General features: G+C 50.5%; 2 protein-coding genes across 2 annotated transcripts in view; both read left to right on the plus strand.

Moving 5' to 3' along the window:
* Positions 1-3729, plus strand: part of NPPB (natriuretic peptide B) — a 56708-nt gene extending 52979 nt beyond the window's left edge. The window contains exons 2-4 of the mRNA XM_019639692.1: positions 2421-2550; positions 2781-3012; positions 3586-3729. Of these exons, the coding sequence (XP_019495237.1) occupies positions 2425-2550; positions 2781-3012; positions 3586-3596 (369 nt within the window). The 5' untranslated portion in view covers positions 2421-2424 and the 3' untranslated portion in view covers positions 3597-3729. The remainder of the gene's footprint in view (positions 1-2420; positions 2551-2780; positions 3013-3585) is intronic.
* Positions 3730-12634: 8905 nt separating this feature from the next.
* Positions 12635-14151, plus strand: NPPA (natriuretic peptide A). The gene is made up of 3 exons (XM_019639715.1): positions 12635-12914; positions 13020-13343; positions 13860-14151. Exons 1-3 carry the CDS (start codon positions 12792-12794, stop codon positions 13869-13871), a joined length of 459 nt encoding a protein of 152 aa, XP_019495260.1. The 5' UTR covers positions 12635-12791; the 3' UTR covers positions 13872-14151.
* Positions 14152-17139: the final 2988 nt, after the last annotated feature.

Here is a 17139-nt window from a genome sequence, read left to right on the forward strand (position 1 = left end):
CTCAAGAGTTTGAGCTCTGAGCAACAGCGGTTCGAGTCCAGCCCGAGCTGAGCAGCCACTGAGCTGCCAACAGGTAGCAGGATGGCTCAGCTAAAAGAAAAAAAAAAGTATAAAAGAAGTGGCAAGTGCGTGGCCTACAGTAGGCACTCAATAAATGTTTGTGGGGCATGATCCGGTGTGAATGCTGATTGATAATATATCGTCCTTCCCTATGCATTCAGTGTTGCGTGTTCTCTAAAGCCTTCTCCCACATCCCGTCCACTGGGGGCAGGTAGCAGCTCTGTGAGAGGGCTTCGCACTTAGTTGTGTCTCCTTGGGTGACACAGTGAGATCGCAACACAAGGACAAACTGCCACACGCATTCTGAATTCTTTTTCCACACTGCTGTGGGCTTTTGCAGACACCATTTTCTCCCTCTGAGTGCCTACAAGGAGGGAGCATATGTCTACTTTGCAGAAGAGCAAAGCGAGGTTCAGGTTAGTTGCAGTCAGTTCTTGACAGGGGCTGGTTGAATGACCCTTGTATTGCCCCAAACCCTTTACCTCATGCCACCCAACATGAGGGACTCTACGTCCTTGGCAGCCCCCAGCCCTTTGACTCAGCTCTGCACTCGGCTGGATTTTGTTCTCTCTCACTGCCACTTAGCCTTCAGATAGTCTTCCTGTGGTGTGTATGTGTGCTTATGCAAATGAGCACGCACGCGCACACGCGCACGTGCACACACACACACACACTGCCCCAGACCCCAGCATCTTCCTAGGACTGGCATCATTACATGCCCTTACCTTATCTTCATCTGCAAAATGCTCACCTTTACCATAGGCATGCACAGCCACCAGACTTACATATCGCTCACAGCACAGCTCCCTGTAACTTCAGAGATGACAATACATTAATCTAATTTCCCTTTTGGTAGAAACATCGCGCCATCACCCTGGCAGTGATTAAGAGCTTCAGGTCTGAAACCAGGCTGCCTGGGTTCAGATCTAGGCTTCAGCACTTGTCAGTTGTGTGACCCCAAAAAAGTAAGTTAATTCCTCTGAGCTCAGTTTCCTCATCTGAAAAATGAGGAACAATAACAGTATTTTTCTCACTCCATACCTGGCAGATGCTGATTATTTTTTAAGGGAAGATTTGCTTAGAGGTTGCAGCTTCTGCCCCTTGCTGCCCCGTTCTCCACTTCTGTCATGGCCGGTCTCTCTTCTTGAACAACACTGCTCCCTCATCCTGCTGCTTGTTAACACAAGTTATCTGGAAGGGGTGGTGACATCGGTCATGCATACTTTTCAGGGGATTTAATCTGTGTCTCTTCCCAGGGCCATTTTAATTTTTGGGGGGCCTCATTTGTAGTCACCGATGGGAGGTCCAGACCACCTGCTAATGGGCATTAGATCATGGATAATCGGATGAAGGAGGCCTGGGGAAGGCACTCCTCACAGGTTTAGTGTCCACCAAATAGATAACCATCTTCCAGTCATCCTTGCGTTTTCCGTCATATGTTGGCTTGGTGACGGAGAGAAGGTGTTGGCACCTGAAGGAGAGTTGATAGAAGGCATTCCTGGATGACTTCATCTCTGGGCCTTGCCTCTCAAAATTCCAGCCAAATCAGCTCTACCCTTTAAGGGATGAAAGCAGGGTCAGCGTTCCAGAAGGTCCTTGTCATACCCAGGCTTTTAATCAGGTGACATTGAAGAATTAGCATCCTAGTTCAGGGGGTTGTGGGAGGGTGGGGTGAGTGGGGTCTTGCTCCCGCCCCACACTTGTCTTTCTGGCTAGACCTCTGTTGAAGGGAGCGAGACCTTTTGCGTAGTTTGCTCAGGGAGATCAGAACCACGGACAGCAGTCAGGGCACAGGGGAGAGCGGCCGGTGCCGCAGGGGTGCCAAGAGCCAGGCTGGCGAGAGAACCTGCCTCGGGAAGGAAGAGGCGCTGCAGTGGTGGGTGCTGGCTCTGAGTCAGCCCGCACGGCCCGCAGTTGCATCGGGCCTCCGCAAGCTGGAGTTATCCCGCCCCTCTCCAGGAATGGTTGGTGGTGGGGAGGAAGACGAAAGCGCCGCTCTAAGGCCCCCGGGGTTTTTGCAGGAAAGGAGGAAGCAGGAGACGAGGGACCTGTGGGTGTCCCCCGCGCGCTCCTGCCGCCCTCCAGACCCGTGTCTACACGAGGCCCGCTCTTCCCAGCCTCTACCCCAGCGAGTACAGGTCGCAGGCGCTGAAGGGGACATTCCCCGGCCCTCATCTCAGCGGGAGCGAATGAGGGCGATAAATCATAGATAACCCTGACGGGCAGGGCCAGCCAGGATCCCAGGCCCAGGATAAAAGGCCGTGGGCACCCAAGGATCCAGGAGAACACCCGCCGTGAGCCTCGAGGAGGTGAGACGGGAACCCAGCCGCAGCAGCAGCAACCCCCGCCCGCCCCTCCAGCATCATGGACCCCCAGATGGCGCAACCCCGGGCCCTCCTGCTTCTCTTGCTTCTGCACCTGTCGCTGCGAGGAGGTCGCTGCCACCCTCTGGGTGGTCCAGGCCCTGCCTTGGAACCGTCCAAAGCACAGGTGAGCACTGCTCGGCTGCGTAAACCCCTCCGGCCTGGAGGGCCAGGCAGCAGCAGTGAACGGGTCTCCACCTACCTTCACAAGCGGTCCCCACCCTCCCTTGGGAATCAGAAAGTGGTGAGACTGGGAGCCAGGCGGTCGGTTCACTTGGGAGCCATGGAGGGTGGTTGGGTTCAGGTTCGGGCCCCCAAGCCTCGGGCCATCCCGGGAAACTGCTGGACCATCGGCAGGACAAGGTTTCAGAGCTGCAGGAGGGGCAGGTGGCCCCAGAACCCCTCCAGCAGGACAGCGGTTCTGGAAAAGCCTGGGAGGCCAAGCGGGCAGGTCGCGATGTTGGCCCTGGGCCCGGCGACCCCCAGGCCCTGCAGAGACCACAAGTCACCACAATGAAGCCTGTCCTCGACAGCTGCTTTGGTCGCAAGATAGATCGAATCAACTTCCACTCTCGCCTGGGCTGCAATGGTGAGCTTCCTCCCTGCCACCCCGGCCACAGCCACCCTCATTCCTGTGGGTTCCACCATTAGAGTCCCTTCTGGGTGTGTTGTCTCTGGGGACCACACTCTGAGAAAGGGACACCTAGACATTACTCCCTCTTGCTGACAGTCCTCAGGGCCAAGGAGTGCCTTTCTGGGAATATTCAATGTTACCAAGCCACGAGACCCACCCACGTTCAATCCACCCCTTGTACCTGTTATCAAAAGATCTAAATTGCTTTAGGGTGCAATCCAGTCATGTCTGGCAGCCCCCCCTGGAAGCAGAAAGAGCCCTAGACATTTTCCTCCCGGTTTCCCACCAACTGTCTATAGCTGCAAAGGCAGAAGGCAAGATCATCAGGGTGGCCATAATCCTGTTTACAGACAAGGAAACTGAGGCTCAGAGAGATGGAGCATTGCAAAGTCTCCAATATCTAGACCAGCTGAGTGTGGGGTGGGGTTGGGGGCGCAGTGGCAGGGATGGCTCACAGTGAGGGGAAGCTCAGGTCCTGCCTCACTCTCCCACCCTAACACCATCATCACATTCTCCCCCCCTCAACAGTGGTGTCCTGATGGTGGGCATCTGCACCTGATTCATCATGGACTCTGGTCTCCTTTGAAGCACCTCCTATTTTTAAAAAATTTATTCGTTTTATGTAAGTCTGTTCTTTACCTCTGAGCACAAATTTTCCATGGTGAGATAAAGTAAAAAATAAAGCCTTTTCATTTGAAACAGTTTTGTCTTCGTGCATTCAAAATAATGCATCATTTCAAAAAATAAACCCCAAACCCTGTCTTTTTGGTGGTCCCCAAAGTGTCTTAATGGTGGGGGAGGGACGTGGCCTCCAGGGCTGAGGGTGGGGAGGGGGCTTTCTTTCTTTCTTTCTTTCTTTTTTTTAAGCATTTTTCATGCTCTGAAATGTCTAGAAATACCTCAAGCATTTAAGACACTTCCCGGAAACTGCTTTTCAAAGCCCAGCAATTTCTCCCTGAGAGAGGAATGGGCCCTGATATATTTATGCAACGTGAGCATGTGTGTCAGTGTTTGCCCACTGTCTTTCCTCTGCCTGCAATTCCATTAGAATTCCACTCTCCCTAATGTTTGCTGTTTCCAGAAGGTCTAACCAAAAATCTCAGAGACTGGGGGCAGTGTGTGTGTGTGTGTGTGTGTGTGTGTGTGTGTGTGTGTGTGTGAGTGCCACTAGCTCATTTGCATTCCTGAATGGGGATGAGCCCTCTATCTTGCCCCCAACCTCCGCTCTGAGCCTTCAATTTCTGATGTCATCCTAAAAGGAGCTTTCAACACCCTGAGTTTGATAGTATTTTCATTTCCCAAGCCCACAAAATTAGAAGTGTTTGACAAGAGGCCCAGCATTTCCGGGTGCCCCTTCCCTGGGTTCCCGCATCATCACTTTCTCTCTGCCCTAGAGCTAGGAGGCCCTCATTCTAAGGGAGAAAAGGAGACAAGGTTGGAATTTTACTGTGTTGCTGTAATCAGCAGGGAGTCCCGGTAGGGGTCGCTGCCCTGTCCTCTGTGGGCCCCTCATCCTGCATCCTTCTTCCAGGCATCCCAGGCCACCTGCTGAGCCTGTCCGTGCTTTTCAGGGTCCCAGACCTCTACTCTCTTTGCCATGCCTTTTATGGTCCAGCGCAGCAAAGGAGACAGGACTATTATTATCCCCATTTTGTGAATGAGAGAACTGAGACCCAGACAAAACCAAAGCATCCTACCTGAGACCATGTGGCCACTCAGCGCCAGCGCTGGGATTTGAGTGCAGGTCCGAGAGATGCCGGAGCCTGTGCGGTCTCCCTGAGCTCCTGGCCTTTCTTTCCTCAGGGGAGGAGGGAGGAACCAGAAGTTGTGGGTCTTCCTGCTGTTTCTCATTTGAACCCAGTGTGCATCAGAGGTAATGGATACCTAATGAGATCAACAAGGATTTTAAAAATGGGGTTTTAGGAGCAACTTATTTTCCAACAAAATGGTGGGCCATCTTTGCCTAATGTTTCTGACCCAGGGAGGGCAATGAGTAATTAGAATAGTTAACGTTTGGAGAGGCTTCATTAAGTTCCAGGTGCAGTTTCATTAACTTACAGAGTCCTCCCAACAACTCTATGAAATAACAATTCTTATTAGCTCCCATTTTACAGATGGGGAAAACCGAGGCACAGAGAGGCCATGTAACTTTCTCAGGGTCACAACGTTATTAAGTGGCAGAGACAAGATTCAAGCCCACCCAGCCTGGCCCCAGCACCCAGGGCCCTAACCACTGCACCACCTTTCCTCTCCCAAGTCAGTGAATCAGACTTGCTGGTGGGACGGAGGTTTCCCCTCCTAATGGCATCACTCGGTTCAACATTTAGTGCCACTGCCTGTTGGCAACCTTTCCTCTCTGCTCAGGTGATAAAGATAGGCCCTTCCCAGAACATCCACTCCCCAGACCCAGCCAGCACTGCAGAATTCTTCCAGGTGAGCCTGCTCTTCCATAAATAGGGTTCAGGTGGTATATATGACACAGATACATCCCACGACTGGGCTTTTCCAGGAAAGGGGCCCCTAAAGCAAATACAAAGGAGCCAAACGTGACTGCTGGAGGATGGGGAGGATGTGGCCAGATATGCCCAACGGAGTGACATCTCATTGAGTTGCCCCTGTGTTTGGCATTTGTGGGCAGCAGGGCAGCACATGCACTGTCTATGGAAGCCCCTAAAAAACGCAGGATCCCTAACCTGCGATCCTGGGTCCTTCAAACGCCCCACCACCACACATAGCTTATAGCCATGACCTTAACATCCCTAATTACCCTCTTACCAACCTTGTCCTGCAAAGAAGCTGCCAGATTATAGATCTCCATGGATGCTTGTCGCTTTAATCTTCCCAGAAAGATGTGCTTGTGAAAACAGACCCAAGGAGGTCTCGTCTGAGGCTTCAGAGCTGCAAAGAGTTTCAGTAGAGGGTAGACTGGCTTTGCTGGGTCTCCAGTGTTAAGGTGACATAAGTCAGAACAGTGTTGGGCCTGAATGCCTCATCTCATTGCTGACCCTGCACCTGTGACATTCTCAAAACATGCTGAGCTCCTCTCCATCCCTCCTGTGACAGCTTTGACCCTTCTGAGAATGACTGGAGGCAAGGGTGGGGAGGGGAAAAGCGTTTCTCTTCCCGCAGAGCCATGTCTAAAAAATATCATGAACTTGGCCGTTTGTCGTTATTCACGGTGTGGCTCTCAGCCTTCTATCTCTGTCTAGGATTTTTCATGCACGGCCTTAGCTTTAATGATCGGTCCGATTCCACCAAGTGACCCATTTCTCTCATGGGGTTGGAATCCAGCTCCATAGAGCTGATGTCCTAGAGCATTTATAAAACCGAGCTCTTTACCTGCCCCGGGACACAGGCTCCCACTTTTGTGCTCGGAGGTCTCTTGTCTTGGCCGCACATAGCTCCTGCCCTCGCCACTTCCACTTCCGGGCACACCAGCCCTGCTGCCACCCAGCAGCACCACACTGTCCTGTTAGGACTTTCTCTGGCAGCTGGAGCCCACTTGGCTCCCCTTGGGGGCAGGCAGGAAGTGCTGGGGGAATTGACATCAGCCAGGAGCAGCAGTTGACCCACATTTGGCAGGAGTGGGCATTTAAAGACCCCAGCGCCCTCGAGTCACAGGTGACATCCATCTTACACTGGTTCCCACACTTCTCTGCAGGGAGTGGGGATTAAGCTGGAGCCTGTGGTGGTCCCTGACTTCCTTCTTAACCTGGTCACGTCCCCCACTCTCCTGATGTTTCCTGGATTGTCTCCCAAGTAAACTAGTTTTGCTTAAATCCTTGTTTCAGGTTCAGGAGAACCCAAACTGAGAAACTCCTGCCCTCAAATGATTAAATGTTCTTCCAGGGCCCCACCCTCAATGATTAGAGCCCTGGGAACTTCCTCAGCTCCGTTCTCCGTCTCAACCACCCAGGCCAGCACCCATGTCCACTGCCCCTTCCTTCAAGCACCTCCTATACACCATCCCTCACTTCCATTCCTGGGTTAGACCCTTATCACGCATGTGGACATTGGTGCACCAGCTTCCTAACTGGCCTCTTGACACCAGACTCCCTGATCTGGCTCTTCCAGCACTGAGGAAAGAGCAGAGGCCCCCAGAGAGGGCACGGTGCAGCGCTGGGCACTCAGGTATGTACTTTGTGTGTGTGTGTGTGTGTGTGGTGGTGGGGAGGTATAGGAGAGGCACTGAAGGCAAACTCATGGATTCATTCAGATTCAATCATTCAATCATTGATTCAATCATTCTAAAGCATCAGTATATCCAGCCTCCTGCAAGGTGCTGGCATCCCGTGGCGTCCTGTAGCTGATTCATGACCTGCTTCACACCTGCTCAGCCTCTGGTTTCCTGGCCAAGGCAGCCTCAAGCAATAGCTGACCTGGTTCTCATGCTGGTACCTGACACCCCGTCCACCTCCAATATCACCCAAACAGGATCGACTGGCAAGGAGAGATTGCCAAGCCAGTCCATCGACGGGCTGGACCGGGGAGACTCTCTTTTCCCTGGCCACTGCCTAAAGGAACTGGGTACCACGGAAGTTCAGGGGACTTAATGGTCCTGGGGCAGGGGTGGGGTAAGGGTGGTGGTGGCTTTTTGACCAGTGAGAGACAGGAGGTGGAAAGGAGCCCACAGATAAAGTGCTTGTAATGGGTTCAATTAGGTCTCCGCAAAAGATATGTTGAAGTCCTAAACTCCCAGACCCTCAGAATTTGGAAATAAGGTCATTGTAGATGTAACTAGTTAAGATGAGGTCATATTGGAATAGGGTTGGCTCCTCATCCAATATGACTGGTGTCCTTGTTAAGAAGAGAGAGACACAGACTCGGAAGATGGCCATGTGTTGATGGAGGCAGAGACTGGAGTGACGCATCTGTAGGTCAAGGAACTGAGGATGCCCGCAGCTACCGGAGCTGAAAGAGGCAAGGAGGGATCCTCCCACGTGGGTTTCAGAGGAAGCCCTGCTGACACCTTGACTTCAGACCTCCAGCCTCCAGAACTGTGAGACATTGCGGTGGTTTTAAGCCACCCGGTTTGTGGTGCTTTGTGACAGCACCCTACGGATCTAATGTAGTGCCCTCACCCTTTTCTTTCCTTGCAGACTGTTCCACGGTGCCAAGAGGCTACAAGAAGTTCTCTGGAGATGTTCAGCATGACCAACCAGACACTAAGGTGTTTTTGCAAAACTGTGGCCAGCTTGGTAATATATCACCTTATATTTGCTCTCTCTCTTCCCCTACCTGTGGTGGGTAGCCTTTGAGGTGGCCCCAGTAATGCTCATCTCCCAATATCCATGCCCTTTGTAATCTCCTCCCTTTTAATGTGGCCTGGACCTAGTGACTCACTTCTAATGAACACAGTACCACAAAAATGATGGGACGCCACTTCCAAGGTTAGGCTACAAAAAGACCGTGGTTTACATAATTTCTCTCTCTCTCTCTCTCTTGCTAAAGAAAGTCAGTTGCACCTCTACGGAGTGGCCCATGTGGCAAGGAATTGACAGCTCCAGCCAATAGTCAGCAAGGACCTGAGATCTGCCAACAGACCCAGCAGGGAGCTTAGAGCGGATCCCCCAGCCATGCCTTGAGATGATGACAGCCCTGGCCAACATCTTAACTGCAGCCTGTGAGAGCCCTGAGCAAGGGGCGCCCAGGAAGCAGGACACATTTCTGACCCACGGAAACTATCAGATGATAGATGTGTGTTGTCTTAAGTTGTTAAGGTTTGGGATAACTTGTTATGCAGCAGTAGCTAACTAACACACCACGTCACATTTCTTTTGCTCTACACTCTTGTGTCCCTTGAATTGGACCCCCAACCCCATAAAGCTTTAACTAATGAATTTTCCTTTGGGCGTTGTTTTCTAGGGAACCTGCTCCTACTTCCAGTCCCAGTGACCTCCATATTGTAGCAAAGAAACAGGCCCTTGTTTTCAAAGTCAGAAACAACCATCCTTCGATATGCAACAGTGTCCTACCCATTTTTCCCCACTGGGGCTTCTGCTTTAGATGATTTAGGCCTCACAGGCCTCCGTGGCTCATCACTTGCTGGCCTCAGAGCAGGACATGGAAGGCTGTAAGTGATGGGTTTTTCATACCAGTTCTGCACATGTGTGACAGTGCTGGGCCTCACACCTCCCTGAAGCAGCTCAGAGCATCCCCAGGGATGGTTGAGAAGCCAAACACTGGGCTAGAAACGGGAGATACCCCCATTCTGGATTCTCGCATCCATTTGCAATGTTCATTTCTTATATGAGTAAAGACGGCTTCTTTGCAGTGATAAAAAAATGAAGGCTTTTGATTTTCCAGCTAGTGGGAAAGGAGCGGGTAGGAGTGTGGCTCTGGTTTTCTGTGTCTTTTGCTGTTCTTCTTTCTCGCTCCGACAGGCTCGCTTATAAACACAACCATGAAATATTTAACTCCTCTACACACACCCTCAACGTTGAGCAGGGGCATGGAAATGAAGAGAAACTTTACACTGAGCCATTTTTTGTTTCAGACTCAAGTCAAAGGCTTTAATGGGATTATGGGTAGTGAGTATATTCAGAAATTGTCTCTTTTCGCAGTGCAGGAGGTGGTATTGGTTCTATACAAAGTCTTCAGACCAAACAAAACTGGTTATTCTTTTTCTTGTCAGCTCCCTTCCACAAAGAAGCAAACAACCCTGGCAAACAGAAGAAACTCAACAAATGACTCTCATACCCCACTCCAAGTTTCACTCTGGAATAGGAAAATTGATTTTAATAAAAAGAGGTGGGCAAATTCTGAAATTCTCTTTCTGGAACCTTGTATGAAACTTCCGCTTCTCCTTGGGCCACCTACAGATTTCAGAAGTGGCTCAGGACAGAGGCCACCCACCACGCCATGATGCCCGTCTGGAAGTTTTTGTCCACATGAAAGACCTATCTCAAAGGGCATCTCCAGGAGACGGGCTGAGTGACGCACGCAGTTCCCTCCAGCGTGGCTGCTCACTGAGTCCTCTTCGCTAATAAGAACGCTGCCTACCAGGCAATTAAGCTTTGAGCACATTCCAGGGACTCATCAGGATATGACGGTTCTTTGCCCCCAGAGCTCCTACTCAGAACTGCACCCATTTCCAGTTGAGTTTGGCTGACTCAAATCAGCTACTGTTGAGGGCTCCTCTTTCTCCTTCTGTCTTAGAATAAAATCACCCTGGACACCTCTTGTGCTTTCTGGCCATGTACCACCCTGATTTCCTGACCTCTTGAAGTGTAACACCCTTTCTACCTGATTAGCCAAGAAGTGAGCACAGCTGGAGAGGGGTCTGGCCAGGATGGATCGGGTCATTGACATGTATTCCCTGAGCTTCCATGGAGTAGATCAAAACAGGTTGGGGTGACCGGTTAGCTCAGTTGGTTAGAGCGTGCTGGTGATAACATCAAGGTTGCTGGTTTGATCCCCGCATGGGGTAAGCTACGTCCTCCTTAAAAGAGTAAACTGGGACCGGCCGAGTGGCTCAGTTGGTTGAGTGCAATCTCTGAGCAACAGGGTCGCTGGTTCGATTCCCACGTGGGCCAGTGAGCTGTGCCCGAGCTGAGCTGCCACTGAACTGCCAACAGGTGGTAGGGTGGCTCAGCTGGTGAAAGCACATGCTACTAACAACAAGGTTGCCGGTTCGACTCCCACTCAGGATGGTGCGCTACTCCCACCTGCAACTAAGATTGAACATGGCACCTTGAGCTGAGTGGCTGAGAGCTGCCTCTAGGTGGCTGGATGGCGACTGGGCTTGGGAGCTGAGCTAGCTGCGCCCTCTGCAACTAAGATTGAAGGACAACAACTTGGCTGTTCCCCTTCCCCAATTCCCCAACACTGTACTCCTTCCCCAATTCCCCAATAAAATCTTTTAAAAAAGAAGAAAAAAAGAGTGAACTATGCCATTGTAGCATGAAAGCAATGTGTAGCCAATGACCATGGCTGTTCCCCAGTAAAATTAAACAAAAACCAAAAACCAAAAAAAAAAACCACATTAGGTGTGTCAATAGGTTGTGGAGGTTGGATGTGGTGCTTTCCTTGAGACAGCCCACACACGCACGGACTCGCCAAGCACACAAAGCGCCAGTTCCTGGGGTCTGGGGCAGGTGAGATGCAGCTCAGAGGCATCCTAAGAGATTGGGCATAGGGGAGTATTCATCAGAGATTGTACCTGAAGGGCTTGTAAGAAGCAGCGGTATCCATGGAATGGGTTAAGAACATGGGCGCTGGCGTCAGACCTGGGGCCCCAGTCCTAGTTCTGCCGCGTATAAGCCAAGTGACATCGGGCAAATGACATAAGCTCAGCCTCAGGTCTGTCCCTCTGTAAATGGAAACAATACTACCCACCTCATGGGGGTGGTGACGGAGATTAAATAATCCACATCAATAAAGCTCCCGGCACATTACAACTGACCAGTAGAGGCAAGCATTATTAGCACTTTGCAATTATACAACACTTCACACTTCAAAGTGCATTCACACTTTATTAGGTCATTTGAGCCTCATGATGACAGAGGGGTGAATGGGGCAGGTTTTTACAGATAAGAAACTGGTTTGTTTGGGGCTACAATGCAGGTCTCTCAACATTGCGAATTTAGTGCTTTCCTCCCAGTGTATGTTGCGTTGAACCACATGCTAACGTTGAATTCAGTGCTTAGTGAATGAATGCCGTTCAGTAAATATGGGCAGCCTCACTGCCTGTCATTTCTTTTTGGGGGCCAGGAAAACTGAGGCCCCAGTGGCTCATCACTCGCCTGGCCATCGGAGAAGGGCAGTCAGAGAAACTGAAATGTGTGCCACATTCCCCTCCCACCTCACTCCATCAGTCAACTCGCCATGGGAGCTTTCCTAGGAAGGATGGAGGCATTACAAGTTTCCAACTCAAAGAATCTGAGCTTCTAGAAGCAGGGAAATGAAGACGTTGGCCTTCCTCTCAGTGCCTATCTCCCTCAACACCTTGGAGGGGACTGTGGGGGTGAAGGAAGGGAAGATGAGCAGAGGAATGACTGTGCTCCCAAAACTTTTCTTGGTGTTCATATGTGGGAGCTGAATTCTTGGGCCATTCATCACATTTGGTTCCCGGCTAACTTAGTACTCCGGAAACAACTCTTCACCTGACCGTGGAGAGTGACTGGCAGGAGAAAGAGCAGGCTGATGAGTCAGGTGTGAGGCCAGCTGGAGCATCTGGACTAATTTGTCCCGAGCAGCCAGCTGTCTGCCATTTCCTCCTCTCCCACCCTTATTTGGAGTCCCTGACAGCTGAGCCACAAACCAAGAGGGTGAGCTGGGCACTGGCCAACTGTCACCCTCTGCTTCCCCACATGGGTCCCGAGGAGAAAGGAGCCTGAGGCATTGCTGTGAGATAACCAAGGACTCTTTTTTGCTCTTCTCACACCTTTGAAGTGGGAGCCTCTTGAGGCAAATCAACAAGAATGTGGCTCTTGCTGCTGAGGTCTCTAGGGGGTTGTCGGGGCTGCTCAAGGTGGAGGGGCTGTGACAAGCTCCGGCTGGACTGATAACTTTAAAAGGGCATCTTCTGCTGGCTCCTCACTCAGCTGCTTTATCGCTGCAAGTGACAGAATGGGGAGGGTTCCGTCCCTCTTGCTCTCTCGGAGAGCCGGGTGGCTATAAAAAGAGGAGGCGCAGAGCAGCTGGGAGACAGAGAGGGACGAAGGCTGGTCGTGGAAAACTGGAAGAGAGAGAAGAAGCAGCAAGCAGCAGACCACCCCTTGACTGACGCCAGCATGGGCTCCTTCTCTGCCATCACCACGAGCTTCCTCCTCTTCCTGGCGTTCCAGTTCCCAGGGCAAACCAGAGCGAACCCCCTGTACAGCTCCGTGTCCAACGCTGACCTGGTGGATTTTAAGGTAGGGCCAGGAAGAGGGCATGGTCTGGGGCCAGGGGGCTTTGTGCTTTGTGACACTGCCGTTCAGTGAGACCTCTTCCTTTCCCTGTGTTTTCCTTTTGTAAAGAATTTGCTGGACCATTTGGAGGACAAGATGCCTTCAGAAGATGAGGTCATGCCCCCCCAAGTACTAAGTGAGCAGAATGAGGAAGCCGGGGCGGCTCTCAGCCCCCTCCCTGAAGTGCCTCCCTGGACCGGGGAGGTCAACCCAGCCCAGAGAGATGGGGGTGCCCTTGGGCGGGGCCCCTGGGACTCCGATAGATCTGCCCTCCTGAAAAGCAAGCTGCGGGCACTGCTTGCTGCCCCTCGGAGCCTGCGGAGGTCCAGCTGCTTCGGGGGCAGGATGGACAGGATCGGAGCCCAGAGCGGACTGGGTTGCAACAGCTTCCGGGTAAGAAAAACTGGGATGGAAAAAGGATGGGAGGAGGTTGTGTTTTCATCAAGACTCATGTCTTGTCAAAGAATGCCATCAGGGGCAGCTTCAGCAGGAAAGGCACCAACGTAACAAGCTTCCTCCCTTGGAAATTTCTGCCCCAACTTGGGGGGGGGGTGCCCCGTGAACCTCGGGACAATGACATCATTCTTAACTACAGCCTGCTTAGAAAGTGCTGAGGCAAAAAAAGTTACTGTCACGAGTACAGGGCACTTACAACGTTCATGGTGCCGTCACCTTCATACTGCTGATTGGCAGTTCATGTTCCACTCTGGAACTGTCAGACCCCAAAGGTCAATTGAGATAGACCAGGGTTGACCTTATAAGCTTCTAATGAGCAACTTGTTTACCAGTTCATGAAATTCAGTGGGTCGCGTCAGGCTGAAAAGTGGGGGTTGGTGAGCAGTCATATAAAGCTGATGTTTCCAGAAGAGCCGGGTCACTGAAACAAACATGTCTGTATTATTTTTGTAGTACCGAAGATAATGGCCAGGCTCCAGCAGATTGCAAGAGACCCTCTTCTCCTGGGGACTCTCACTCAACTTTGTCCCATCTCAATGACATCGAGTTGTGACAAGCACCCTATTCAAGCTGCAGCCTCCTGTCAATGTTTCTCACATTTTATGCTAAATGTAGATAAAGTGGCTTAACTGTGGCTTCCCCTCTCTCTCACCCCATGCATTTAATTTTAGGGTAAACCCTCACCTGTTACTGAAAGAGATTTGAAAAATGAATAAACTTCAGCACCACGGACAGAAGCCAAAAAGCTTGTGTTGGCGTGATTTCTTTGTTTCCTGGGGAAAAGAACTCAGCCTGATACTCCTTTGCAATTTTACCTTTTTCTCAGAGAGAAGAATGCTTCAGTGTGTCTCTTCCTCTCTTTAAAAAATAATTAATAAACTTTATTTTTTTAGAGCGGTTTTAGGGTCACAGCAAAATGAAGCAGAAAGTACTGATTGCCCATAATCGCTCTCTGCCCCCCCCCCCGTCCCACGCACAGACTCCCCATGTAATACCCCCACCACGTGATGGCACGTTTGTTACCTGCATTACACATCATCATCACCTGAAGTCCATACTTTACATAGAGTTTACTCTTGGTGTTGTACATTCTATGAGTTTGAACAAATTCTTTCCTTTCTTCCTTCCCTGCTTTGTGTTTCTTTGAGGGGAGTGGGGCTCAAACTGCAGTTCTCAACCTATTCTTTCACTCCAGCCTCGTCAGGTCGTATCCTGAAAAAGCCCCAGGAAACTGAAAGGGCATTTATTTTTCAGATTGGCTCACATCCAGAGCACTTATTTATTAAAACAAAACTTACAATCATCTGAGCTTTTTTTTTTTTTCTGGTTACATCTAACATTGCTTGTATGCAAAAGATGGTTTTTGCACACTGAGTATTTTTTGGTGACAGCTTTTTTTTTTAAAGGCACATTTGTAAAATGAGAGTACTAACTAAATTGTCTGATACATTTTGAAAGTTAGCTGCTGCAGCTGAGTAAATTGCACTTCCAATTTTAAGAAGAGTAGGCAGAGGGGGCCAGCCGAGTGGCACAATGGTTAAGAACTGGCTTGGGACGCCAGAGGGCCACGGTGCCGGCCGAGTGGCGCGATGGTTAAGAACTGGCTTGGGATGCCAGAGGGCCGCCCGGTTGGGATCCCACATATGAGGGCCAGTGACACTGCCCTCCACAGCTAAGATGCTGAACAACAGCTCAACCTGGAGCGGGGCTGCCGTGAGTCGCCGGCAACGGCATAGGCTGCAGCCCCTGTGGCAGTGGGTTGCCATGGGCTACCGTGTGTGGCCAGCAGCCAGCGTGAGCAGCCAGCAGCCGCAGTGAGCGGCCGTCCAGAAGCCGGCGATTGATGTGCCTCGCCCGGGAAGAGCGCAATGATGGTGCCAACTTGGGCCAGTGAAGCAACGTCCTCCACAACTAGACTGAAGAACAAAAGGACAGCAACTTGTCTGTTCCCCTTCCCCCAATTCCTCAGCACTGTTCCCATCCCCCAATTGCCCAATAAAAATCTTTAAAAAAAAAAAAAAGAAGAAGAAGAGTAGGCAGAGAATTGGGGTTTAAAAGCTAAGTGAAAAAAATTAAGAAAATAAAAGCTTAGTGGAGAATTGTTTGGTAGGCTGACAAATTGCAAGTTTATGTGCATTGGGGGTACTAACACGTTTGAAAAATAGCCACCATTTTTCCCTAATTCAGGTCCAAGGTGTCTGGACTTGTAGATTTTACTGAGGTGGAAGCCAGTGGAGAAGATGCTGTTTCTTTGTATCTGCTTCTGAAAAGGTGTCCCAAGCAGAAACAGCCAGGCACTAAGTTTACTCACAGCACGGAGTAAGCAGTTCTCTAGCCTATCTCCCCACCATTACCCCACACACCTCAATTTACATATCTGTTTCTACGACCTTCCTCCAACACCCCTACCCCTACACACCCCTACCCCTACACCGTCACTTCTCCATGCCCTTATTTACGCTGTCTCTTCCACCTGGAATGTCCCTTATCCAGGGCTCCTGAGAACACACACTCATTCCTCCTCAAGGTTCATTTGCAAAAGCCACTGCTTCCTTGAAGACTTCTCTATTATGACAGTTTGTCTTGGTATGCAGTTGTCTTGGTATGCAGTTGTGTCCGTGTCCCTGGATTGCAAGCTCCTTGAGAGTAAATGTCCCGTCAGCACCCCCTGCACACATGGCACAGTCCATGTTCTATAAATGGCCATGAAATTGTCTTAATCTTGTACAGAAATTGGGAAAAGAGGTAATAAAGTGGGAATTTGCTCCTTGTAGAGGGAGTGGGGGGCAGAACTGAATTGATGGATAGGAAGTGGAGGTGGGGAAAGAACTCTGACCTAACTGCTTCAATAAAAATGTCCCTTATGTGGACTTCGAACACAGAAAGGCAGAAAAACAAGCAGCAGAGGACTGACAAGGACAAGGGGAGACCCTGGAAGGATCTGTCCTGAGGTCGGGCACTGGGGGCGTGGGAGTTGCTAGGAGGGGAAGGTGGTGAGCTGGGCACTCCTAAGGTGTCACTATGACACGATGGGTTCTCACTGAATGGAATCCACTGAAAGTGCCAAATACACAGAAAATGCCCCTGGAACTTAGGAAACTTGGGGCTAGAAAGAGGGGCCTGAACTGACTGAGACCATTTCTACCGCCGATGGGATGGCAGCATGAAGCAGATCAGAGACAAAGTCACAACAAATTCACAATGTGAACAAAGTCACATTGCTGGCCAAACCAGAAGTGAACAAAAAGCAATGACAGATGGCACCGACAGAAGCTCGCCATGAGGCTGAAACATCTACAGACTCAGCATTGATTTCACTCCTTCTGATCAGCTTTCAGGGGAATCAGTTCGTGGGACAAATTCCTAAACGTGCACTGTCAGGAATACAAATGGATTCTCCGCGTATTGCTATGGGAAGCAGCTGCTGGAAGGAACGGGCAGGTTTTTATAGGAGAAGAGGATCAGCAAACAAGATCGAACAGTGTTAACGTGAAGGCAGAAACAGGAGAGAGGTAGCTTTGTGGTTTCTGCCAGGATCCAAAGGACTAAACTGAGTCTTATTAAGGTAGGAAGTGGACCCCTGTGACTGAAGTCTGGCTGGGAAAACTATGTGAGGAGAGAGATCTGAGACTATAAAACTATATTCTAGCTTTGCAATTTCTACATATTAGAAAGAGAGAGGGAGTAAAACAAAATCCAAGTATCACTCTAAAGCAAGAACACCGTGGAGACA

The sequence above is a fragment of the Hipposideros armiger genome, unplaced genomic scaffold (assembly GCF_001890085.2).
Source record: "Hipposideros armiger isolate ML-2016 unplaced genomic scaffold, ASM189008v1 scaffold_46, whole genome shotgun sequence".
Taxonomy (NCBI): Eukaryota; Metazoa; Chordata; class Mammalia; order Chiroptera; family Hipposideridae; genus Hipposideros; species Hipposideros armiger.

Coding starts and splice junctions, on each gene's coding strand:
- NPPA (XM_019639715.1), top strand. CDS start 12,792: ATGGGCTCCTTCTCTGCCATCACCACGAGCTTCCTCCTCTTCCTGGCG. Junction 12,915..13,019: donor CTGACCTGGTGGATTTTAAG/GTAGGGCCAGGA, acceptor CCTTTTGTAAAG/AATTTGCTGGACCATTTGGA.